Consider the following 24,848-nt stretch of genomic DNA (forward strand, 5'->3'; position numbering starts at 1 on the left):
CGGACCTCAGTCTGTGTCTTGGGGGGTTCCCAGGCCATGATTGCCTCAATCTTTTCCTGCAGGGGCTGCACTGTCCCCCTACCCACCAAGTGTCCAAGGTACACAACCGACCCCTGCCCAATCTGGCATTTGCTGGCCTTGATTGTCAATCCAGCTTGTTTCAGGGCCTGGAGAACTGCTTGCAAATGTTGCAAATGGTCCTCCCAACTGCTACTGAAGACAGCAATGTCATCCAGGTAAGCAGCGGAGAAACCCTCCATTCCAGAGAGGACCTGATTCACCAGCCGCTGAAATGTGGCAGGGGCATTTTTGAGCCCAAAGGGCATCACGCAAAATTGGAAGTGTCCCTCAGGCGTGGAGAAGGCTGACCTTTCCTTCGCTCCATCTGTCAAGGAGATCTGCCAGTACCCTGAAGTGAGGTCAAAGGTACTTAGGTATTGGGCAGCTCCTAGCCGGTCAATTAATTCATCCGCCCTAGGGATCGGATGAGCATCAGTCTTTGTAACTGAGTTCAGTCCCCGGTAATCCACACAGAACCTCAGTTCTGGCGTGGTGCCCGGTGGAGCGGTTTTTGGCACTAGCACCACCGGACTGGACCAAGGGCTGTTGGAAGGTTCTATAACTCCTAGCTCTAGCATCTTGGCAACCTCTCCATGGATGTTAGCCTTCACCTTGTCGGACAGCCGGTAGGTCTTCGACTTCACTGGTGGGCTGTCCCCTGTGTCCACATCATGGGTACACAGGTGAGTCCTTCCCGGGACAAGGGAGAACAACGTAGAGTACTGCTCCAGTATCTGGCGGCAGTCCTTCCGCTGTTCAGGAGTTAGAGCGGGAGAGAGAATCACTCCCTCCACTGACCCATCCTTCTCTTGAGACGAGAACAAGTCTGGGAGAGGTTTGCTTTCCGCTTCCTCTCCCCCATCAGTCACCATCATTAAGATGACCTCGGGCCTCTCATGGTGGGGTTTGAGTCGGTTGGCATGCAGCACCCGTAGGGGCTGTCGAGGGGTCTTAAGGTCCACCAGGTATGTGGCCTTACCCTTCTTTTCCAACACTTCAAATGGGCCTGTCCAGCGATCCTGAAGGGCACTAAGCTCTCCAGGCTCCATCACCCACACTTTCTGGCCAGGCTCCAATTCCACCTGGTGAGCATTGTGGTCATACCACTCTTTCATGACTGCCTGGCTGGCCTCCAAGTTGTCAGAAACTTGCTTCCACAACTTCGCCATCTGGCTCCTGAAGGCCAGCATGTAGCTCACCACATCCTGGGGGGGTTTCCTGGGAGACTTTTCCCAACCATCCTTCACCTGGCTGAGAGGACCGCGTACAGGGTGCCCATACAGAAGTTCAAAGGGGCTAAAGCCCACTCCCTTCTGTGGCACTTCCCTGTAGGAGAATAGCAAACAGGGTAGGAGGACGTCCCATTTCCTCCGCAGGCTTTCGGGCAGACTTCTGATCATGCCCTTCAAGGTTTTGTTGAACCTCTCAACCAGTCCATTCGACTGGGGGTGATAAGGAGTGGTGAACCGGTAGGTCACTCCACACTACTTCCACATTGCCCGCATGTAAGCTGACATAAAGTTGGTCCCCCTGTCAGACACAACTTCTTTGGGGAAACCCACTCGGGTAAAGATCCCCATTAGGACCCTAGCCACCACAGGTGCAGTGACTGTCCTCAGAGGAATTGCCTCTGGGTACCGTGTGGCATGATCCACCAGAACCAGGATAAACCTGTGACCAGTTGTTGTTGGTGGATCTAAAGGCCCTACAATGTCGATGCCCACCCTTTCAAAGGGGGTGCTAACGACTGGAAGTGGTTCCAGGGGAGCTTTCAGCTTCACCCCTGTTTTCCCACTGGCCTGGCAGGATACACATGTCCAACAGTAGGTGTTGGACGCCACTTTCATCTGAGGCCAGTAAAAGTGGAGGACAAGCTGAGCAAAGGTCTTGTCCTGACCTAAGTGTCCTGCCAAGGGTATGGCATGAGCCAATTCCAGCAGAAAGGCTCGGTATTGTTGCGGGACTACCAAGACCCTTGATGAACCAGGTAAGGGTACCTTGGGTTCACTGTAGAGGAGTCCATCCTCCCAGTAAATGTGATAGTGTCCCGTAACATCACCTGCTGCCTGGGCTTCAGCCTGTCGCCTCAGTCCCTCAAGGGTAGGGCACTCCCTTTGCCCCTTACAGAATTCCTCTCTGGTAGGCCCTCCCTCCACATGCCACTCAGCAGGGATGGGTAGGTCCTCCAGCGAGACTACTTCCCTCTCCACGGACTCCTGGTCCACCACCGCAGGTGGCCGATCTGTCACATGGGGTGTGGAAGCCGAAGCAGGCTCTTCCTGTCTTCGGGTCTGTCCCTTTTTGGCAGCGGGTTGGGCCATTGTTCCAGCTCCAACCCAGGCGAACTCCCTCTCCGGGTAGTCGCCGACCTTGTGCTCACACAGGCCCAGTCAGGTGTACCCAGCATCGCAGAATGCGTCCGGTATTCCACCTCTCTCCAAGCGTTGTGCTCCATATCATTCCCCAGCAGACAATCAACTGGCACGGCAGGGCTTACGGCAACTCGAAGTGAACCTGCAACCTCTTCCCACTCAAAGGGAACCTCAGCCACGGGATAGTGGCCCATTCTGCCGTCAGCCATCGCGGCGGGGTGGAGTACATTGGGAACCACCTGCTCTGGAGACACCAGTTGACTTCTCACCATAGTCATACTGGCTCCTGTATCTCTCAGAGCCTCCCCTCTCTGGCCATTGATGGTGATCCATTGCCCATACTTAACAGTATTTGGGGGCACCTGGATCTTAGGAACCATCTCCCGTTCCCCCAGGGACACTAAGGTGACATCCGCCCACTCACCCCCCTTATCTAAGGGCAACTCCTCCCCGAGCGCTACACTAGCTACTCCCGGTGGTTTTCCTCCGGTGGGAGGGGGTGGTCTCTTTGGGCATCTGACATCTCCCTTATAATGTCCAACACCACCACAATCAAAGCAGTGGAGAACCCTTGGCTGCTGGCTTTGGCCAGGATTAGGGTTTCTGGGCAGGTTTGCCTTAGGGGTGAAACCTGTTCCCTATCCCTGGAAATTGTTTTGGGGACCTTTAGAGAACTCTCGCTTTTTATCTCCCCCCTCCTTCTTCTGGGGGGCGCCCTGTCCGGCCTTTTGGGAATCCCCTCCAGTCCCCTTTGAGGACACCCGGGTACTTGCCCAGATGTCCGCCTCCTCTGCAAGCTTCCGGGGATTGGTCAGCTTGCTGTCCACCAGGTGTTGGCGCAGCTCGGGAAAGCATTTCTCGAGGAGGTGCTCTTTCAAAAATAGATCATACAACCCCTCATAATCCTTCACCTCACTGCCCTTTACCCAGCCCTCTAATGCCTTTCTTGCATAATCAAGGAAGTCCACCCAGTTCTGGGTGCTTAACTTGTGGCTCCCCCTGAACTTCTGGTGATACCTTTCTGGGGTAAGCCCAAACTTCCTTACCAAGGCTAACTTCATGGTGGGGTAGTTGGTTTGCTCCTCTGATTCCAAGGCCAGCAAGGTGTCCCGACCAGTAGGAGGCATGTACTTATACAACCCACCCCCCCCAGTGCTTCTCCTGGATCCCATGGGCTCTTAAGGAGACCTCATAGGCTGCCAGCCACTTGGCTATGTCATCCCCCTGACTATAGCTGGCAATTATATCCTTAGGCAGGTAGGGTCTGGACTCCCTGGTTGGTTCTCTGGTTTCGCTGCCACCATTTGGAGTTGGGAAGGGTCCCCGTTGCAGGGCCTGGAGTTCTAACTCTTTTAGTTTGAATTCATGAGCCATTCTCCGCTCTTCCTTCTCCTATTCTAACCTCCTCCCCTCCCTCTTTTCTTCCAACTCCATTTTTGCTATTTCCCACATTAACAGTCTATCCTCTCTCCTGTCAGCTAACTCGGTTTCTGACAACCCTCTCGATGACACACTGCTGCCCTCCCGTGAGGTTGCCTTGGGGCTGATTGACATCTCACCCACCCCTGGGGAACATTCCGCAGTCCTATCAATGACAGTACCTCTGTCCGATTCCTCCTCTTCCACCGTTCCCTCCTCATTGCGCGCTTCCACCCAAGCCCTCAAACTGGTCTGGAGTTCCCCCTTCTTGGCACCACGCTTAAAGAACACTCCCAATTGTTGACAGAAATCTTTTAGCTGGGCCAATGAATAAGTGTCCAGTTTTTCCAGTGCAAATTCCATTTTGCAAAAGGGCAACACAAGGTTGAGCACACAAAAAGAATAGAGTGGCAAGGGCAACCTGAAGCTACCTCCACCCACCACCAGGAACAAATTTGGAAAAACAAAAGTAAAAATTAGGAGGGCCGCTAGGAGAAAACTCCAGGTGTAGGCTAGTGGATTACACTAAATTACTACAGAGTAGTTGCAACCACAGTCAAGATCCCACCGCTAGACACCAACTTGTTGGAACCTAAATATGTCAGGTCACCTAGGGTAGCCTGGCCTAGGGTAAGGCAATATCAACAGAGGCACATGTGTAAAGGTTGCAAGCCACCCAGCAGTAATCTAATGCAATATCACTCAAAAATGACACTACACCAATGTTTGTGTAAAAATACGAGCTTGTTTTATAAAAATATTTTATCTACTCTTCAGTCATTTTACATCTCAATATACTGTACAAATTGGTCAGAAGATTCCAGTTGACATATAACCTCAGTAGAATTCAGTCCAAAACCAGTTGGTCTTCTACAGTGTTAGGTTTCTCACCCCAGTGGAGGCTCTCTAATTATATCACCAGAACGTCCACAACGTTGACACTTCCTCCACTTCAGTTTAACACATTAGAAATGTCCAGGTCTTAGAACCCTGGAAGGTTACCTCCCCTTGACAGAGCAACACCCTCCTCGCAAGAGATCAGTAACCCCAAGATGACAGTTTCAAGTTTCAAATGGAATGTTTCTATAACTCAATTATCACTTGCACATAGGTAAATAAAATGAGGTCACCGTTTCTTCTTCCCCTCCCCCTCTGTAAAAGAATCTCACACTTCAGCATTCAAGTTTATAACTTTCCGAAATTGCAGGACACTCCCCCAGTACTGTGGAGATTTCTCATAAATGCCTCCCTCTGAGCTTGTTAAACGTAGGCTTGTCTCCGGCTCTCCCGGGCCCTTCCTGACTCAACACGGAGATCCCCAGGAAATAGCGGGTAATGAGGGAGGGTTCTGTCAGGTGATTTCAATAAAGGGCTCAAGAGAACTCCTCCTCCGCTTCTCGTGTGATCACCTCAGTCAAGCTGTTCTCCTCCCTTAAACCTCCACCTTACTTGATAATGGAGCGAAGGGTGGCGCTGACTCGGTTCCCCTCAGCTCTCCCGCCTCCGCTGCTACTCAGCTCACGAAGCACGCCCTAGACACCTGGGCTCGCAGGGGGCGGCGACTGGGCTGAGGCAATCGGGGTTTCCGGCTCCCGGGCAAGACACACTACTCACTGTCAGGATGCGAGGCAGCGCAGGCGCGGGTGATTAGTGTTCCCGCTTGGCGCCGCCTCACTTGCTTGCTCGCCTGCCCTGACACCGCTTCTGGGCCTGCGCTCTCTCTCCTCACCCTGCCGCACTATTGGAACTGCACAGAGTCGAACGCTCACTTCCTCCTGTGCTCAATGCCGCACAACCTCCGCTGTCACTCGCCTCTCTACTGCAGCTTCCTGGAGGCGCAGGGCGCCACACCTCGCTCCAATCCGCTTCCACCAAAACACTGGTAGGTGAAGTTTACCAGGGGAATGTAGGGAGAAGGTCCCCAGCAGGAGCTAGGACAACGGGGGAAAGAGGGGCCAAGGGCTCAAGGGGGGGTCTTCCGCCACAGCCGGGCCAATGTCACAGAAGAAGAAGGCGGTTGGGAGGGTTTGGTCAGGGGCCAGAGGGGGAACGTCTCCCTGAAGTGGTTGTCTATCACACGGACAAACTAACTGCTTCCAGTGCGTCCTCCTCCTCACACCACTGCCTCTCTCCTCCAACTCCCTGTACTACACAAAATGGCTCCCTGACCCTTGCCCTTTTATAGCCAAACCACACAGGGTCCAGTAGGGTCCAGAAAGTTCTGGAAGGCCTAATGTTAACCTATGGGGCAGTCTAGAATGTGGCAGTTGGGGACAGTTGGTGGCCACCATTTTGTGAAACTCAGTAAATCCCTGACAGGAAAGGCACCTAAACTGAGGTGACTGTTTATGAGGGAAAAAGAGCACCTATCCCCCCAGGCCAACACCATAAAAATCTAGTGGACACAAAAATAAATAAAGGCATGAGGGGCAAAAAGGGGACAAAATAAATAATAAATTGAAGGGACTACGCAAAAAGTCAGACAGGTCTAACACTGGCCTTCACTGAAAATGAACTTCAGTTGATTTTGGATGTGATAACTACCTATTGCAATAACATGGAGATAAATTTAGGCAAGCCCACAATTTGGATATGAGGATCACAGTTGCGCCAAACCTCTAAATCAGTGGTTCCCAAACGTTTTCGCCCCGTGGCTCCCTTGACCCATTGGTCATTGCCAGTAGCACTCCACTGTGACTTGTTTTGGAGGGTGGGGTGGATGTAATCCCAGCCTCAAGAGTACTTGCATTTTACTCCCTGAAAATAATTGGGATGAAGCTGATGAAGGTAGTTTAATCATATACGCAGGGTGTATCGTATTACTAGGTGTTGCCTCTAATAAAATATTCCTAGTTACTCTTCTTTGCACATGCCCTTTTTAGAGTACCCTCTCAATTTTTTGTATCCCACTTACAGTGCTAGATTGCAACCCTTAGCATGTAGGCCCCATTGCCAAAGTGTTTCTGCACTTGAAGAATATTTGCATGTACTCCCATTTCTACCCATGTCATACATGCCAACACACCTGTCTCAACAGGGTGACTCACAATTTTTTAAACAACCTACAACTTTATTTTTGCTGTCTCCTCCCTAAAATTGCCTCCAAATCAATGCAAATAAAATAAATTTCTCTGATTTCTTTTTTTGAAACGTCCCTCTTTCTTGCTTGCAAATGTTGCGATACATGGTGTTTTACTTCCCTGTGCTCAAGGAGAGAGCAGGCCTGTATGGAAATGTGTATGTACTGAAATAAATGTGTACTGGAAGTACGTATGATTCAAGTACAAATGTCAATACTTAGGGGCCTATTACGATGTCTGTCGGAAAGGCTTCGAACGGGATTTTGATTCTCCGAATACTATTCGGTACATATGTTTCCAACTGCATCGGATACATTTCCGACCATCTGATTACGTAGCAAGGAAACCGTTCGGGTTACCCAATTCCGTTCTGAGTCCTTCAGAGCCAAATCGTACATCTCTATTATACGGTTTCCAACTGAGCGATTACGATATCCGATTCTAACGGCCGTTCCGAATCGGTCTGCCCGACATGAAACGGCTATCGGAATCTGACTTTGGGGGCCTGTAGTAGGCCCTCCTTCACCCATAGGTCTCTGGTTGGGGCTTGTGGGGATACCCAAGGGACCCCTCTTTCCAACTATGTAAAGTGTGGCAGGCTCCATGAGGGGCCTGCCACAGGTTGCAAGGTTGCCTCCAGTCATCCCTTTTTTTAATGGGAGCTTTTGTTCTAGTTCGGAACACAGGCTTCCATTGAAGTCAATGTGAGTCCGACCGAACGATGTTCAGAAGCATCGTAATCGGTCAGTCGGATTCGCAGAACCCGATTTAGTCGGAAACGATTCTGGAACCGATTCGGTCGGAAGAGTTTCCAACTGTCATCGTAATCGGCCCCTTAGTGTGTTTAATAGATCGGCCAACAGTACTTTCCTGATAACTTGCATTGGTATAAAATGGATTTGGAAAAAAACTGAACTATTAACAAGTCTAACAAAATAAATCAGGCATCTTCTGCTTACTTTGGGAGTGTTGGAAATCATCTCCCTCGACATGCCATCAATTAAGCACTACATTTACAGCTTAGGGCATGTCACTTACAAATCATCAACATCATGCGTTTAAGTCTAATCAAACTGTAGCCAACAAACCCTTCCACATTAAATGCATTTAAGTGCTTGGTGCGTGGCTCCCCTGGCTAGGTTTGACGGCTCCCCAGGGAGCCACGGCGCACAGTTTGGGAACCACTGCTCTAAATATAAAATGCTCATTGGAAATGCTTCTCATATGTAGCTATCAAAAGTATGAGGTAAAGTCAGGTGGACACAGCACTGCACACAAACTGCAAGAATAGCTTAGGTCAGTGATACTCAAAGTTCGGCCGAGGGGCAACTTGCAGCCTTCTTGCCCTTAACGTGCGGCTCCCCTGGAGAACAGCAGCATGGGCAGCTGTTTACTTGCTGAGCACTAATATTCAGAAAAAGTTTTCAATAAACGGCCAAGCATTTATTTGTATGTATGAAGAGTATTTCTAGAGCACGACTGTTACTTCAAGGAGTGTCCTTGCCCTAATGCAGAGAAAGGGTCAACCGAGGGAATATGAAAGGAAGGACTTAGGAACCAGTAAAGAACCAACTCTTGAGCTTTTTCCAAAACCAGGTGGTAGCCCGAATGCATCTCATTGTCAGCTGAAGTTTATTCCACAGAGAGGGGCCCAGACGAGAGAAAGATCTGCCCCTGGACCTTGCCTTCTTAACCCACGGAACTCTGGCAACACCGAGGTTTGCAGAGCACCGGTTTCTCCAGGGCATATAGAACTTAATTCTAGCTCATGAATAGCCCAAGGGTCAGAGGGAATTTCCCTGAACTAACTATATGGAGAATAGTTTTATTTTATTTAAGACACCTTACTATAACACAAGCATATTATGCACAAATAATTTTTTTCACTAACTAGAATGTAGTATGTATACGTTCTTTATTAAAAATCATATTCCTCACTCAGCAGGGTAGTATCCTTAACATAAGGAGCCCACAAACAAATTTAAAATTTCAGAAACCCTTTCCTTTTCTGAAAGACAAAGAGTGTACTCCTCTCTTAATACAATTAAAAAAATCATTAGACATTCATCAATACAATGCACCTATTACAATATACAAAAGCAACAAATGTCACAAATTAAAAACACATTACTTGATGAAAAAAACAGACAAAACAGAAACCCCTCTTTTCAATGGAACAATCGATATTAGTTCCAGATGATCAGATCCAATAGCCTTATTATCATAAGTGTGAGTATTCCAATGTCCAAGATTAGCGAATTTATGGGAACCACTCGGCTTAGCTTGGATTCTATATACAAAGTGCGTCGACGCGTTTCGGTGTTTTAGCCTTTGATGTGGTTACACCTTCCTCAGGACATAAATGATTGGGGTCATCGTCACCACATTTGGTGGAATCCTTCTAAATATTAAAAAATATATATATCAGTAAGTACATTATTTTGTATTTCCTAATCATTTTCATGGTTTTTAGAGTGGCACATCTTCCTAATACTTTTTCTTTTTTATGAATCAGTCTAACTAGGAGTCCATTGTATTAAATCTCTGCTTTTTCATCATCTGTTTTCAATCTAATCGATATACATTTGACAACAGCTTTCCTTGTACATTGAGCATATTTCGGTTCGATAATAGTAAATAGACATATATTCTTACACTGTTCAGTAGTGACCTAATACCATTGTATTGTGATTGTTCGCATTCGAGTGATTGGCATATAGAAAAATCTATCTGCGAAATGTAATTTACATATTCTCTCTATGATTGACAGCAGATGACAGTTTCATACTATTACATATCTAATGTCCGTTGTCTCCACGTATCGGTCATTGATGTATACATACTCTCACTATGCTCGATAACAGTTTAACAATATTGCCCTATAATTTTAAGCTTCTTAACATGTTTATGATCAATATGGAGGAGACCCCTACTGACCTCTGTACTATGATTCGTTTTTTCAGGATCCTTAATCATGGGATGTGTCCTATTATATCCCAATGGGGGCTCATCAATCGGTTATCTCCCCAAATGAAAAAGTTGTATCCCTTTAGGCACTGGAAGGGGCAGAAGATATACTTTAATTTCCTTGACTGTAGTTTGCATTGAACTTAAATTTGCAAAGGATATGCGTCTTACCTTTTATAGCTTTTTAAAATCGTATTATTTAAAAACAAGATTTTATCATAGGGTCTCACTGATTCCCTCAACGCTTCGTTGTAATCATGTGTGATTTAACACCGGATTCTAAATTCAAGACAAAAATAGTGGGTTTTAAAATGGTTTCTCGCTATTTATTTCGTTTTATTATTCCTGAGTCTGGCTAAGCATCTCCTTACCCGTGGTCCCTGTGTCCGTTGCAGTCACCACGGTGACACCTTGGGTATACGTTGTTCGATTAGTCAGCAAGGATTTCTTTGAACTGGATATGTTCTAGATAAGAGGAATAACATACACTATTTTGTAACGATTTCTTTGAAACGAATAACTAAGATCTATTCTTTTAGGTTTCAATACATTGCCCTATATTACAGAATATTTCCTCATTATGTTGCACCCCATTTTTAAATCACATATTTTTGGCGCGAGTGGGCAGATCGATATTTGTACTGTCGTTCATTATATATACCTGATATCGTTATTGCTCGTTAACCCCGTTTTTCTTTGTAGGCATTAGGGGCCATTAACTGCTATTTAGCTTTATTTAGGTACAATCCCTATATAACTTCCTTCCCAGTGGTAGACCTCTGTTTATGAATTTTACGGCCCCCACTCCCACGGTTTACCGGTTACTACCTCATTTCTAAACTACCTACGTCTCCTCTCCCGGGGGATAAAAAATCCATATTACGGGCTTACCTCCGAGTATTACGCCTCTTGCTTCACCGTGGGTTCGTCTTGTTCTCTTTCTTCCTTGCCTCAACTCGGACATTATATACTATTTCCTGATGCTAGATGGATTACAGCTGTGGGTGTTTAGGAGACACTACTCGCGCTTTCCGGTATACTGAAAGCGCATGCGTATTGCGTCCGTTTTCGAGTAAAACGTGGCCGCCATCTTAAGATGGTCATTAACTATATTTCATGCATTTAGCTAGATATATTATTTTACTCTAAACTTTCCAAATGCGAATAACTCTCCTTCGGTTTCCATCTATAATAAATGGTATATATTTTATGCAGGAAATTCGGCAGTTTTAGACAATTGTCTCTCGCTTTAAGTTGTTTTCAGCCGCCAAACGGGCGTATAGCTTCCACAGACTGTAACTTTCCCGTTTGGGTAGATTGCGGGTAACATTCCCTATGAGAAGATCGTTAGTCCCTTATGTGTGTAATTTGACACAACCAGATATAGGTATATGTAAACGGGAAACAATAGTGCTGCAAAAATGCCACTAATACATAACCCACTGCACTAGGTAATCCAGTTACCTCCCATTTATGTGATATATATCAATCTACCCAAACGGGAAAGTTACAGTCTGTGGAAGCTATACGCCCGTTTGGCGGCTGAAAACAACTTAAAGCGAGAGACAATTGTCTAAAACTGCCGAATTTCCTGCATAAAATATATACCATTTATTATAGATGGAAACCGAAGGAGAGTTATTCGCATTGGGAAAATTTAGAGTAAAATAATATATCTAGCTAAATGCATGAAATAGAGTTAATGACCATCTTAAGATGGCGGCCACGTTTTACTCGAAAACAGACGCAATACGCATGCGCTGTCAGTATACCGGAAAGCGCGAGTAGTGTCTCCTAAACACCCACAGCTGTAATCAATCTAGCATCAGGAAATAGTATATAATGTCCGAGTTGAGGCAAGGAACAAAGAGAACGAGACGAACCCACGGTGAAGCAAGAGGCGTAATACTCGGAGGTAAGCCCGTAATATGGATTTTTTATCCCCGGGGAGAAGAGACGTAGGTAGTTTAGAAATGAGGTGGTAACCGGAAAACCGTGGGAGTGGGGGCCGTAAAATTCATAAACAGAGGTCTACCACTGGGAAGGAAGTTATATAGGGATTGTACCTAAATAAAGCTAAATAGCAGTTAATGGCCCCTAATGCCTACAAAGAAAAACGGGGTTAACGAGCAATAACGATATCAGGTATATATAATGATCGACAGTACAAATATCGATCTGCCCACTCGCGCCAAAAATATGTGATTTAAAAATGGGGTGCAATATAATGAGGAAATATTCTGTAATATAGGGCAATGTATTGAAACCTAAAAGAATAGATCTTAGTTATTCGTTTCAAAGAAATCGTTACAAAATAGTGTATGTTATTCCTCTTACCTAGAACATATCCAGTTCAAAGAAATCCTTGCTGACTAATCGAACAACGTATACCCAAGGTGTCACCGTGGTGACTGCAACGGACACAGGGACCACGGGTAAGGAGATGCTTAGCCAGACTCAGGAATAATAAAACGAAATAAATAGCGAGAAACCATTTTAAAACCCACTATTTTTGTCTTGAATTTAGAATCCGTTGTTAAATCACACATGATTACAACGAAGCGTTGAGGGAATCAGTGAGACCCTATGATAAAATCTTGTTTTTAAATAATACGATTTAAAAAAGCTATAAAAGGTAAGACGCATATCCTTTGCAAATTTAAGTTCAATGCAAACTACAGTCAAGGAAATTAAAGTATATCTTCTGCCCCTTCCAGTGCCTAAAGGGATACAACTTTTTCATTTGGGGAGATAACCGATTGATGAGCCCCCATTGGGATATAATAGGACACATCCCATGATTAAGGATCCTGAAAAAACGAATCATAGTACAGAGGTCAGTAGGGGTCTCCTCCATATTGATCATAAACATGTTAAGAAGCTTAAAATTATAGGGCAATATTGTTAAACTGTTATCGAGCATAGTGAGAGTATGTATACATCAATGACCAATACGTGGAGACAACAGACATTAGATATGTAATAGTATGAAACTGTCATCTGCTGTCAATCATAGAGAGAATATGTAAATTACATTTCGCAGATAGATTTTTCTATATGCCAATCACTCGAATGCGAACAATCACAATACAATGGTATTAGGTCACTATTGAACAGTGTAAGAATATATGTCTATTTACTATTATCGAACCGAAATATGCTCAATGTACAAGGAAAGCTGTTGTCAAATGTATATCGATTAGATTGAAAACAGATGATGAAAAAGCAGAGATTTAATACAATGGACTCCTAGTTAGACTGATTCATAAAAAAGAAAAAGTATTAGGAAGATGTGCCACTCTAAAAACCATGAAAATGATTAGGAAATACAAAATAATGTACTCACTGATATATATTTTTTTTAATATTTAGAAGGATTCCACCAAATGTGGTGACGATGACCCCAATCATTTATGTCCTGAGGAAGGTGTAACCACATCAAAGGCTAAAACACCGAAACGCGTCGACGCACTTTGTATATAGAATCCAAGCTAAGCCGAGTGGTTTCCATAAATTCGCCAATCTTGGACATTGGAATACTCACACTTATGATAATAAGGCTATTGGATCTGATCATCTGGAACTAATATCGATTGTTCCATTGAAAAGAGGGGTTTCTGTTTTGTCTGTTTTTTTAATCAAGTAATGTGTTTTTAATTTGTGACATTTGTTGCTTTTGTATATTGTAATAGGTGCATTTTTATTGATGAATGTCTAATGATTTTTTTATTGTATTAAGAGAGGAGTACACTCTTTGTCTTTCAGAAAAGGAAAGGGTTTCTGAAATGTTAAATTTGTTTGTGGGCTCCTTATGTTAAGGATAATACCCTGCTGAGTGAGGAATATGATTTTTAATAAAGAACGTATACATACTACATTCTAGTTAGTGAAAAAAATTCTTTGTGCATAATATGCTTGTGTTATAGTAAAGTGTCTTAAATAAAATAAAACTATTCTCCATATAGTTAGTCCAGGGAAATTCCCTCTGACCTTTGTCGATAGTACCCTGTTCCCTGGAACAAGTGGGGTCTTCTCTCTTTTGTTAACTCATAAATAGCCCAAGCCAGTTCCGAAAAAGGCTTTCTGTGTAAGAAGCAAAATCATAAAACTGATCCTTTTCCTGACCGGGAGCCAGTGAACATCATGAATAAGGCGCGTTACGTGGGAATTAAGGGATAGCCTGAAAATTGTTTGAGCATAACTGAATATTTGTGAGTTAAATTAAGTTATAAAGTAACTGCAGTGGTGTCTTGCACCGGTTAACTTTAATTAACATGCAAAGAAATGCCTGCATGTTTATTTAAAACATTTTTAGACCTCCTTACACAATCCATGATCCACCCAGACCCCCTATCACCACCCTCCTGCCATCAGTGCGGCCCTCGGTCACACCACAGACCATACTTTGCGGCCCATGGGCAAATTTTTGCCTGTACCCATGGCTTAGGCAGTCATTAATTGCACATTAACGTTCTCTTGGAACTGTGGAAATTGAACGATAAACCACCGCACCAGACCGTGGCAGGGCAACACCATTTGATGTTTGAAGCCCGTGCCTTGCCAAAGAGCCAGACAGCTTCTAAAGGGCAAACTGAACTTAGACCTTGCCTGAACAGCCAGAACTTTTTTAAGGGACTGTGAGCAGTGAGATAATATAAGGTGGTATAGTGTGTTTTGATGATTAGGTGATTTATTAGACATTTAGTGAAAGGATGTCGAAGCGCAAGCTAATGAAAACTCCGAAAAATGTGGTAGATCCTCCATGTTCGACTATTGATGCTTATTTAGTTACGGTGGTTAGTGCCATTAACGTCAAAATTAATAGGGCGGAGCGCCGCTTATCACTAGGAGTGGGCGCTGGTTCAGAGGATACACATGTCCCGGAGATAGAGGTCACCATGAACAATGTTCAAGAACCTATTCCTCCAGCGAGTCCGGTGACCACTAACCCCAACCAAGATCTATCACTGCAAATTGAGGCTCCTAGATCACCATTACTTAGTGGGCCTCCTACCCCAAAAAGGAAAAGGAATTGCAGGAAAGACAAATCAAAACCAGGGACTATTAGTAAAACCAAAAAAGGTCTCCCCTCGAGCATTACAAGCAAGATACCCGAGAAAAACCCTGACTCAATGCCGATGTCTGATGAGCAAGTTAATTATATTTTAGCCCTTATAACTCAAAAAATGGAAATAACCATTAAGCCATTGGTTGATAAAATAAATAAACTTAATGGAGAAAATAAATAAACTTAATGGAGAAGTTATCAAACTTAGCAAAACACTAAAAGATGTTAGCGGATACATAAGGGAGAAGGCATACGAAACACAAGGTGGGCAAAACTTAAGTTTAACCAATACTGCTGCCACAGTAAATACAACATCTAGCAACATAAGCAACTTACATAGCCATAATAGGATTGGCAAAGGTCAAGGTACTAATAATTCAGCACAGACGGTTGCTGTCAAAGCGACCGTAACAGGTGACAGACAGATAGGGTCACAGAATAAACATCCATGGCCTAATAAAGGGGATAGGCCTGTAAGCCAAGAATTAATACAGGCCCCCAATAAACCCAAGGTGGAGGAGGAGATAGTGGGGCAAGCTGACCTACCGGTTAACTTACCACCTGAATGCAGTCCAAATGTGGCAGTATTGGTTAATGTACCACCACTAGAGATGGGACAAAAAGAAAACTATGGCGCCTTAAATAAGAAAGTGGTGCACTTGCTGCATCAAAACTGTGATTTTCCAGTGGATCATGCCGATCAGATACTCTTGATTAGAAGAGTGAACTAGATCGGGCCCCCAAGAAAGACAGTGCGAGGGGATTGTATAATTATCAACTTTAAGAATCCCATTTGGGCGCAAACCTCCCTCGAAAGAGCAGCCACCAACCTTCATAAAGATCGTATCGCCTCTTTCCTACCCCTTGGTTTCTTTTATAGACATCTAAGTCCTTTACCTAATGTAGGAAGGGATGGGAGTTACGCAGATTTAAATCAGTAGTTAATCCGCAGCCACATTTTAGTTTACCCACATTCAATAGATTCTCAACTCTTAGCACACTATATATTAATGATTTACTGGATACAGCTCGTCTACCCCAGGGGGAGCGGGGTGGTATTAGGTCTACGGGCCCAGGGTCATTGTCAGGAAGTGTGTTTAACAAGGACACGGATGTTTTTACCACACCAAAACATTCACCAAGTGATACAAATCTATCTGTTCATCTAGGAAACTGTTAAGCTGTAAAAATAGGAGTTAGTCCAGAAGTGAGTATTGGGTATGGAATGGCAGTGAATCCAACTCTCCCTGTAGTGTCACGAGATTTTAGTGAGGAAGCTGCCAGTGATACTACTAGCACAGGTAATGATTTACCTCCACATTACCCGGGAACCCCCTCTGCCTGTGGATATACTATTGCCACTTGGAATATAGCCAGAATAGCAAGTAAGAATGAAATGTTAGGCTGGAAGGAGTTTATTAATTTGTATGATATAGTTTGCCTGCAGGAAACCTGGAGCACTGTTACTGTTTATTTTGATGGGTTTACCTCATACGATTTACCCACAACCCCTTCTTCTTCTGGCAGAGCAAAGGGAGGACTGCTAATACTTTAAAAAAATAACCTGCTCTTGAGAGTCAAAAGAACAATCAATATAGGGCACCATTCTCAGTTACTTTGGCTACATCATAGGGTCAGTCAGGATGTCCTATTGATGAATTTTTATAACAATATATTTGATTCCACTTGCCATAGTGTAGTTACGGAATTGAAACAGGAACTCAATAACTTGGCTATTGGGTATACCACTAATCTGGATATTGTATGGCTCGGTGATTTTAATACCCCATCTTGCCCCCTGTCTATGACAAAAGTTTGTGGGTTTCAAAATGATGAGGGTGATGACTACTGACACTTCCCACACACTGTCCATGGTGACACCTTAAATGCGGGTCTGGCAGAATTTGATTTAGATATTATGCAATGTGCAAAGGATGGGAGTGGGCAGGAGATTCCAACCTTTACTGAAAGGTCAGCACATAGTATTATCGACCATGTAATTGTTTCTGCCAACATTGTGAATCTATGTTCCACCCCGTGGATTGTTGACTTGTTGATGAGTGATCACAATTGCATTATTATGAGACTGCTTGTTTGGGGGAACAAAACTGTTGAGCAACGTACGGTCATCAATAACATTGTCCCGTACAGCCCAAACAGTACTAGAATTAGATGGAACGGTACCAACTCTGGTGAATTAACAAAAAATATTGTACAGGTCTGTGGTAACGAAATTGAAGACAGCTTATTGGTTGAGACCAAACCAGATAAGATCTTGACCAATTTTAGTACAATCAATGATTCAATCTATTTACTGCGCCACCATCTAGGAAACAAACACAGGCCAGGGGTTCGTTCAACCATTCATGTACTGTCTCTTTGAATCAGCTGAAACAAGCACTTTCTAATAAACCAAGGGATAATACATTAGTTCATGATCTAAGAGTGGAATATAAATCTAATCTAAAATGTAGAAAGATGGAGCTTCAACAGGAGGCGTGGGATAACCTTGCACTAGCGGCATATACATCCAACAATAAACTGTTCTGGGATACGGTGAACTCTAAATTTCTTAAAAATGAATCCCTCCTAGAACTTTTATGTCATGTCAGATGTGAGGAATGGGTGGCTCATTTTACTAATATTTTGAAGCCAAGGCACCTATCTATTAAGGACCCAACCAATTTGCACAAATGGCCCATTATCCCTTTAGACATTACCGTTCACGAGGTCATGACTGGTATAAGAAGCAGCAAAGGGGGAAAGCACCAGGTACGATGGTGTTCCCATCGATGTATATAAAACTGTACCTGAATTATGGGGTCCTATATTAACAAGAGTTTTTAACTCTGCAGTAACTGAGGGTTGCCCGTCTACATGAGGGGAATCTGTTATTATTCCTATCTACAAAAAGGGCGACAAATCTGAAGCCAAGAACTATCGGCCCATTTCCCTACTCGACTCCTCAGTCAAAATTATGAGTAGGGTTCTATTGCTAAGATTGGAGGATTGGGTCGTGGACCATGGTATTTTGGCTCTGGCACAATATGGTTTTAGAAAGGGGTTAGGCACGTTAGAACAGTGTATCAACCAGGAGCTCTTAGTCGTAAAATACACACATGCTAAACAGGGACGGCTCTTTTTATGCTTTGTTGATTTGAGCAGCGCTTTTAATTTAGTGGATCACGTTATTTTATGGCCATTTTTACTTAATCTTGGTGCCCCGAAACCCATTGTTTACTTTTTAGCCAGGCTGTACGAAAAATTATCGACCAAAGTACGTTACGGCAAAATGGGAGAATGCACCCTTAATTTTAATGTAAAACGTGGTATCCGTCAAGGCTGCGTCCTAGCCCCGTTGCTTTTTACCTTATTTATTAACAAAGTGGACGCAGCACTTAAGTTGATACAGGCAGATTCCCCACTAGTGGAAGGCAAGGAAGTTCCAGTCCTGTTTTTTGCGGACGATGCTGTGCTTTTATCTAGAACACTGGTAGGCCTTCAGAGGTTGATCAATGGGTTTGCGGTTTTTATTAGGAAGAGGAAGCTGATGATTAACAAGGTGAAAACATTTCCACAATGGTATGCGGTCCGAAATACAAGAGTCTAAAACCATTCTTTATTGAAGGCAACAAAGTGAAAAACGTGGATAATTTTTGTTATCTAGGTATATCCTTTTCCTGCGATGGGAAATGGAATCACGAATAGTCTAATGCTCGGGCCAAAATGAGCAAAAGTATATACAGTGTTTTTAAATTTGCGTCTAATTTGGGGGACGTCGCATTAAAGACATGGTTAATATTTATAAAGCAAGATGTACCTCTGTTGCACTCTATGGGGCTGGTGTATGGGGACTCCAACCTTGTTGTGATTTACAAACGGAAGAGAATTATTTTAAAAAAAAGCCTTTATGCCTTCCAGTTTCAGCCTCCTCCGAACTCATTCACTGTGAAGTGGGTTTAAACAATGTGACGGATTTAATATCTTTGAGACCCCTTCTGTTATGGAGATCCATATGGTTAAAGGAGGAGACTATTTTTACCAAGTCTAATAATAATGACTGCCTGCGATTGGATAACTACCTTAAGATCCCCTGGCTTCATTATTTAGCTAATTATTTTGGGGTCATATCCAATCGAACAATCTTGGAAAATCGAAATGAAGTATCAGGTTTGTCCAAACAGGAGTTAAGGAGTACCTTCCTGTGCCATAAGAATGAACGCAGGCTGAAAACAGTTGGGAAGCAAGCCACGTACCAGCTTTACCATCTGCATATAGATACGGTTGGCTTCCAAACTTACCTTTCACTTGTCACCAGACCTTCCCACCGCTATGTCCTAACTAGAATGTGCACCATTTAGTAGCGTTCCCTACGAGGAAACAGCGCCCTGTCTCCCCATGTCCTTGTGACGGGAATACTAAGCAGAGCACCTTGCACTTTTTACTTATATGTGATTTGTATCTGTCTTTTAGAATTGCTTACCTTAAACCATTGTTTAAGAAATATGAAGCCAAAACCACTAATGCTGCTATGACCCTACTTTTCACGCTAAGAGAACCTGAGATTTGTATTTATACTGCAACATTTATTTTAAGTTCATTTAACGCTAGGAAGAGTATGTTGTTCTAATGTAATTAACCACCCCCCTTAAGTTAGGGGATGGTTATACTAACTTAGCACTTTGCACTTTCTGAAGCCTACGTGTTTTGGATTTTGTCACCAAAAAAAACATGTAATGCTGCTATGAGTTTATTGTTTACATTATGAGAACTGAAGCTGTGCCATTTTATCTTACTGAAAAGTTGCTATGAGTCTACTGTTTACATTAAGAGAACTGACAGGTGCCATTCTTACTCGTATTTCTGCTGAGTAGTGTATGATGTTTTAATGATTAGTTTATTGATGTGGATTCTTTTATTGATTGTCTCTCATGTATTTTGATTATGTATTGTGCTTTTATGGTTGCTTTACTTCAACCGAATAAAGCTTAGTGAATTGAATTGAACGATAAACCCAACTGAAAAAAAACTATTTCCCAGAAATTAAATGGAGGAATTTTAGAACATGGTGCAGAAATGTTGGGACTCTCAGTCAACCGTCAGAAAATGAGGACAGTTTAACAAATATACTTCTAACAGGATTTCACCTCACCCTTCTCAGGAGTTGTTGACCTTTATAGTGATGGATTTAAGACTGAGGAAGTCAGCAAAGGACTTGCCTTGCACTCTCATCCACGTGGATTATGCCATAAAATAATGGTGATAAAAGAACTGTACGGTTAAGAAATAAGCTAAATAGAAACTAAACTAAATACAATTAAATGTTTCTTGTAAAAGTAATCTTCGAAGGAAAACTAAATTAAGCGCCTAGACACGCAACATAGATAATAAAAAATGCAGAAATATTTACCATAGCAAAAATCAACTTCCTGCAATCAAACAAAGTTAGGTACAGATGGGGAGGGATGGCAAGCTTGGCCTGCCCACATAATAATCATGACATTCAATCTGTGCTGCATATAGTGTTCATGTATACTAGATGGAACAGTTTGAGGAAAACTACCCAACAGAGAATGCTGAAGGCAATAGTCAGTGAGCAGAAGGTAACAACAATGACCTATTCCCCGCTAATTCAAGCCTCCGTGGTGCAAATAGTGCTGAATTATATGCTGAAGTTTCAGAAACAGGGTCACACAAAAGCAGTTGAAGTATGACTTGCCTGAGCATCTAAGAAGTCTTAAAATGGCACTGAATAGATATTCATAGTGATAAAGGTGGGAAGAGAGAGGTTTATAGAGAAATCGAACAGCCAGAGGTCAAATAGAGAGGAAGGTCACCTTCTCAGGTAGCCCATTGGACGAGAGGGGCCCTGAGCAATTGCTCACTTCACCTATGCCTTAAAAAAAGTCTCTGGCGTGAGAACACCAACGCTAGATCGACAAACTTGAAAGTGTGTCGATGATAATCCACAGAAATGAGACAACGGGGCTAGGAAACAAAGAAACAGGGAAGAAGAGAATCATATGTACTAAAATGTTCCAAACTTTGGAATATATCACCACAATTCTCGTCATAAGCATAAAGCGCCCGCCCATTGACAGAGATGAGGGCTTTCTTTTTGTATACATTTCTTAACACGTGCACACGTGGCCTGAAGGCCCCACGGGACCGGTTGGGGTTCCAGAAGCGGTCCCTTTGTTTCCGGGTGCATGACCGGCCAGTACACAGTTGTGTGGGTGGCACGCGCTGCAAGCTGCACTTTTGTTTCCGTTCCTCCCAAAAACACGCGAGAACAGCAGCGTTTATTGTGGGAACCATCCTACTCCGTGAAGGGAAGTGAGCGCCGCGACCAAATAATGGACACTTGTCCGGCTCACGTGAAGTAACCTGCGACCTGCTTCGAAGCGCTGCGAAGAGGCACTATTGTTAAAGAAAACCACTGATATCCTTATATAAATAAATATTTCAAGAGTAATGCCCGGGTCAGTGACAACACCCTCCTACTACACCCGGGTGCCTCGCATGTTCACGTAACCATCCATCAATGAAGATGCAAACCCAGAATAATTGTTTTTATATACCGCTTCATTTCACGGGTTTTGCGGCTTTTTAGCACTGTTAAAAATGTGGCATTTTCCTCCAACTAAATGGGAATCATTGCCCCAATCACATTAGAAATAAATGCTGAGTTGGGATCTCTGGGAATCAAGCTAGGAAGCTGACTTCCGCGGTAGGCATTTTACCTGCAACAATTGAGGGTATCTGCTCGTGACTATATCCCAACTCCCTTCTGAAATGTATTGTTCTCAGTTCAGGAAAAATGTGAAAAATACCTTGTTCAGACCAACTTTTTACATGCAATAGGGGTATATTATTCTCAATACACAGCCATAAACACGTTAGCACCCTCTCCGAAAGCCTTGGCCCAATACCCCTTCTTAAGAAACACATCTTGGATGCAGGTATTAAAATGAATGTGGAATTTATACTGTTAAATCGAAGGCATCAATATGCAGTTTGCAATTATTTTTGCATACATATATGTTAAACAGTTAAATGTACGTCACTTTCTAAACGACCTGTGGGAAAACCTGCAGGTAGATCCGTGCTTTTAGGCGTGGTCTAGAGACAACTTTAGCTATCTCGGGATCCTCACATTTTCCATGTATGTAGGGCGGAATTTGGGAAGTTGCCCTACGCAAATTATCGCGAAATTGCTCTAAATCTCCTCGAGCGCGCAAAACTTTCGCAAAGACGCGGAGATTGCTTTTCCTGTCCGGTCGCGATGTGTTTTTGCGTGCTCGTGGGGAAATATATCTCTAACTTGCCCATGCGGTCGCTAATGGGCGCAGCCATCTTGCTCGTGATGCTTATTTCCTGTTCCAGTCGAATGACGTGTTCGCGATCGCAAACTCTCGCGGGATAGCGCGACCAGCTACCAACAATCCAACATCTCGCGGCGCACGTGAACGGATAAGAAAACTCATTCGGCGAATGCAGGGACCCGGTAAGTCGCTACCGCGCGTACGAGAATGCATTTTTAAAGTGCGAACTAGAAAATACTTCCTTTTCGTGGCGGATCGCGAAAGTTTTGACATTTCTGCGTTTTCCGCGGAACGCAAAATTGTCAACATATTGCAAATTCCGCGAGCGGAACAAAATTTATGCCCATGCCTAGTTGTGCCAACCCCATGTATTACCATGTATATACACATACATACATACAAGGGCTTTAGGTGAGATGTCTTCATCCATTGGTCTATTCAAGTGTCATTCACATGCTGCTTCCGCCTATTTTATGCACACAGAATGGGACAAAAGGTCAGACCGCTTAACCCCTTGACTCCCTAGCAGCACTTCGCTTGATCACCTGGACACACCCACCTGAAAAGAAGTGCACATCAGGACCAGGGATGCTGGGTCACTCTTACTTTTTTTTAATTATAGGTTTGCTAAATGATTTTTCATAATAAATGTTTGCAAAAATAAATAAATAAACCAAATGCTCGCCAAGGCCAGACCCATTGGCCTTGTCGATGCTTGATTGTATTGAACTCCACTGTGCAATGAATCACCTCATAAAAGTGACTTGCCAGAGCAGAAAGATTTCAGGAGTAAGCTGAAAAGTTAGTGCTCATTTTCATTGTTTAAATAGAAGCTGCAATGATGTTCTGGGAAATGTCTTTCTTGCCAACTGCTGCTTTTGGCAGTGGGTACTGTGACGTCACAATACAGCTATACTGTAATACAGTATTGACGTACAGTAGTGATACTATTTTCTTTCTACGGATCAAAAGTGATGTCTCAAAAAGACTGCTAAAAATACATTACAGACAGTTATTACACAGTTATTGCATCCATGTGTTATTGCTGCATGGCATCTATTAAATCAGTATATATGTCACACATGTCAAGCAGCTGTAATATGGCATATACAGCACTATACAAAAAACATTTGAACATTTTGCTTGGCAAAAGACCCTGCTCTGAATATAGCACTGCTAAATAGACCGCAACTGACAAGCAGAAAAGACACATAGCATAGTGCTGCGATGCGCCTCGTCACCCAACTGTCAGTCGTGGCTTTTTATCAGTCAGGTCCAGCGCCAGACGTGTGTGCGCAGCAGTAAAAACATTCTTAGCAAGAAAAGTAAAGGAGCCCTTCGGTTAGCTGAAAGAAAAAGCTGCATGCGAAAGATAAGAATGGCATGAGGAATCTTAAAAAAAAAAAAAAAAAAAACACACAAATGTCCGTAATTCCCCGGCTTTCAGAAGCAAATACTTTCTGTTATTTTGTATTTCTATTGACAATGTGTACGTGTATATTGTGTTATTGGCTTGTGGGCAGTTTTAATCAATAGAATTAATTAGTCCGAAAACAGAAAAACACCACTCTCCAGTGACTTTCGATGTGGTAGACTTACCTTGTGGGTCCCGTTGCACTGGAGCAGGACTGTAGCGCTAGCCTCACTGGTGGCGGAGGGGCTTCCAGGCGCACTGGGCGCCTCCTCGGCTTCTCGTTCACCCACCATAGCAGGTGACACTCCGGCCGGTCTGTGCGGGGCACTGCTGCTGTTTGACAGCTAGCTCGGGTCAGCCGCGGACAGGCACGTGGAGGAGGCGGAGTCACACAGACCCCACTGCTGCTCACACCCTCTGAAAAGAGTATTTCTGCGTGACAGGGCGTGACAGGTCGTTCCCATGCGAGAGGAGGCGCGTTCCGCAGGACGCGTGGCGTAGTTTTATTTCATGCGTTCACTTCTATCATGTCGACATCGAGGCTCTTGACTTGAAGAGGTGAGAAACGTAACATAAATATACAATAGTGAAAGTGTTAACACATCTTGCAAGTTCGTGAAACTCATTGTTGTAGGCTCACTGTCATCCGAAGATTTATGGGGCCAAGGGTAAACATATTTGGGGCCCCGTGTTCAGAACTGCTTTGAGTTTTATTAGTAATTTTCTGCCAAACAATAATGAACTATAGTTTAATTTTCAGAAACTCCAAACAGACAAAATACTTCTTGGCTGTGGCCTTATAATCCTTCTGTGACACTGGGTAAAGAATCAAAACTGTACTTCCAAGTGTTGGAAGAATCCCTTGATTTAGGCACACTTTTGGTTCATAGTAAGAGACTCCGAAAGTTGTATCCAAAATATTTACACCATTCAAAGAATTGCTTATTCAACCGGTTTAATTTGATATTTGAATTATATTTAATTCATTTTCAAATTATATATCATCATTCCACATATGCAGTTTGTACACAAATGCTGCATTGCAGCATTTGTGTACAAACTTGGAAGTACAGTTTTGATTCATTAACTTTGACGTGGAGGACGGACACGCCACCTTGTGAGCACCCAAACTTCAAAAACTGT

The 24,848-nt window shown here is 43.6% G+C and overlaps 1 protein-coding gene across 1 annotated transcript in view; it reads right to left on the reverse strand.

Moving 5' to 3' along the window:
• MFSD2B (MFSD2 lysolipid transporter B, sphingolipid) overlaps positions 1 to 24,085 on the reverse strand; it is a 320,963-nt gene extending 296,878 nt beyond the window's left edge. Inside the window, exon 1 of the mRNA XM_078646768.1 lies at positions 23,891 to 24,085. Within this exon, the coding sequence (XP_078502894.1) occupies positions 23,891 to 23,998 (108 nt within the window). The 5' untranslated portion in view covers positions 23,999 to 24,085. The remainder of the gene's footprint in view (positions 1 to 23,890) is intronic.
• Positions 24,086 to 24,848: the final 763 nt, after the last annotated feature.

The sequence above is a fragment of the Lissotriton helveticus genome, chromosome 6 (genome assembly GCF_964261635.1).
Source record: "Lissotriton helveticus chromosome 6, aLisHel1.1, whole genome shotgun sequence".
NCBI lineage: Eukaryota > Metazoa > Chordata > Amphibia > Caudata > Salamandridae > Lissotriton > Lissotriton helveticus.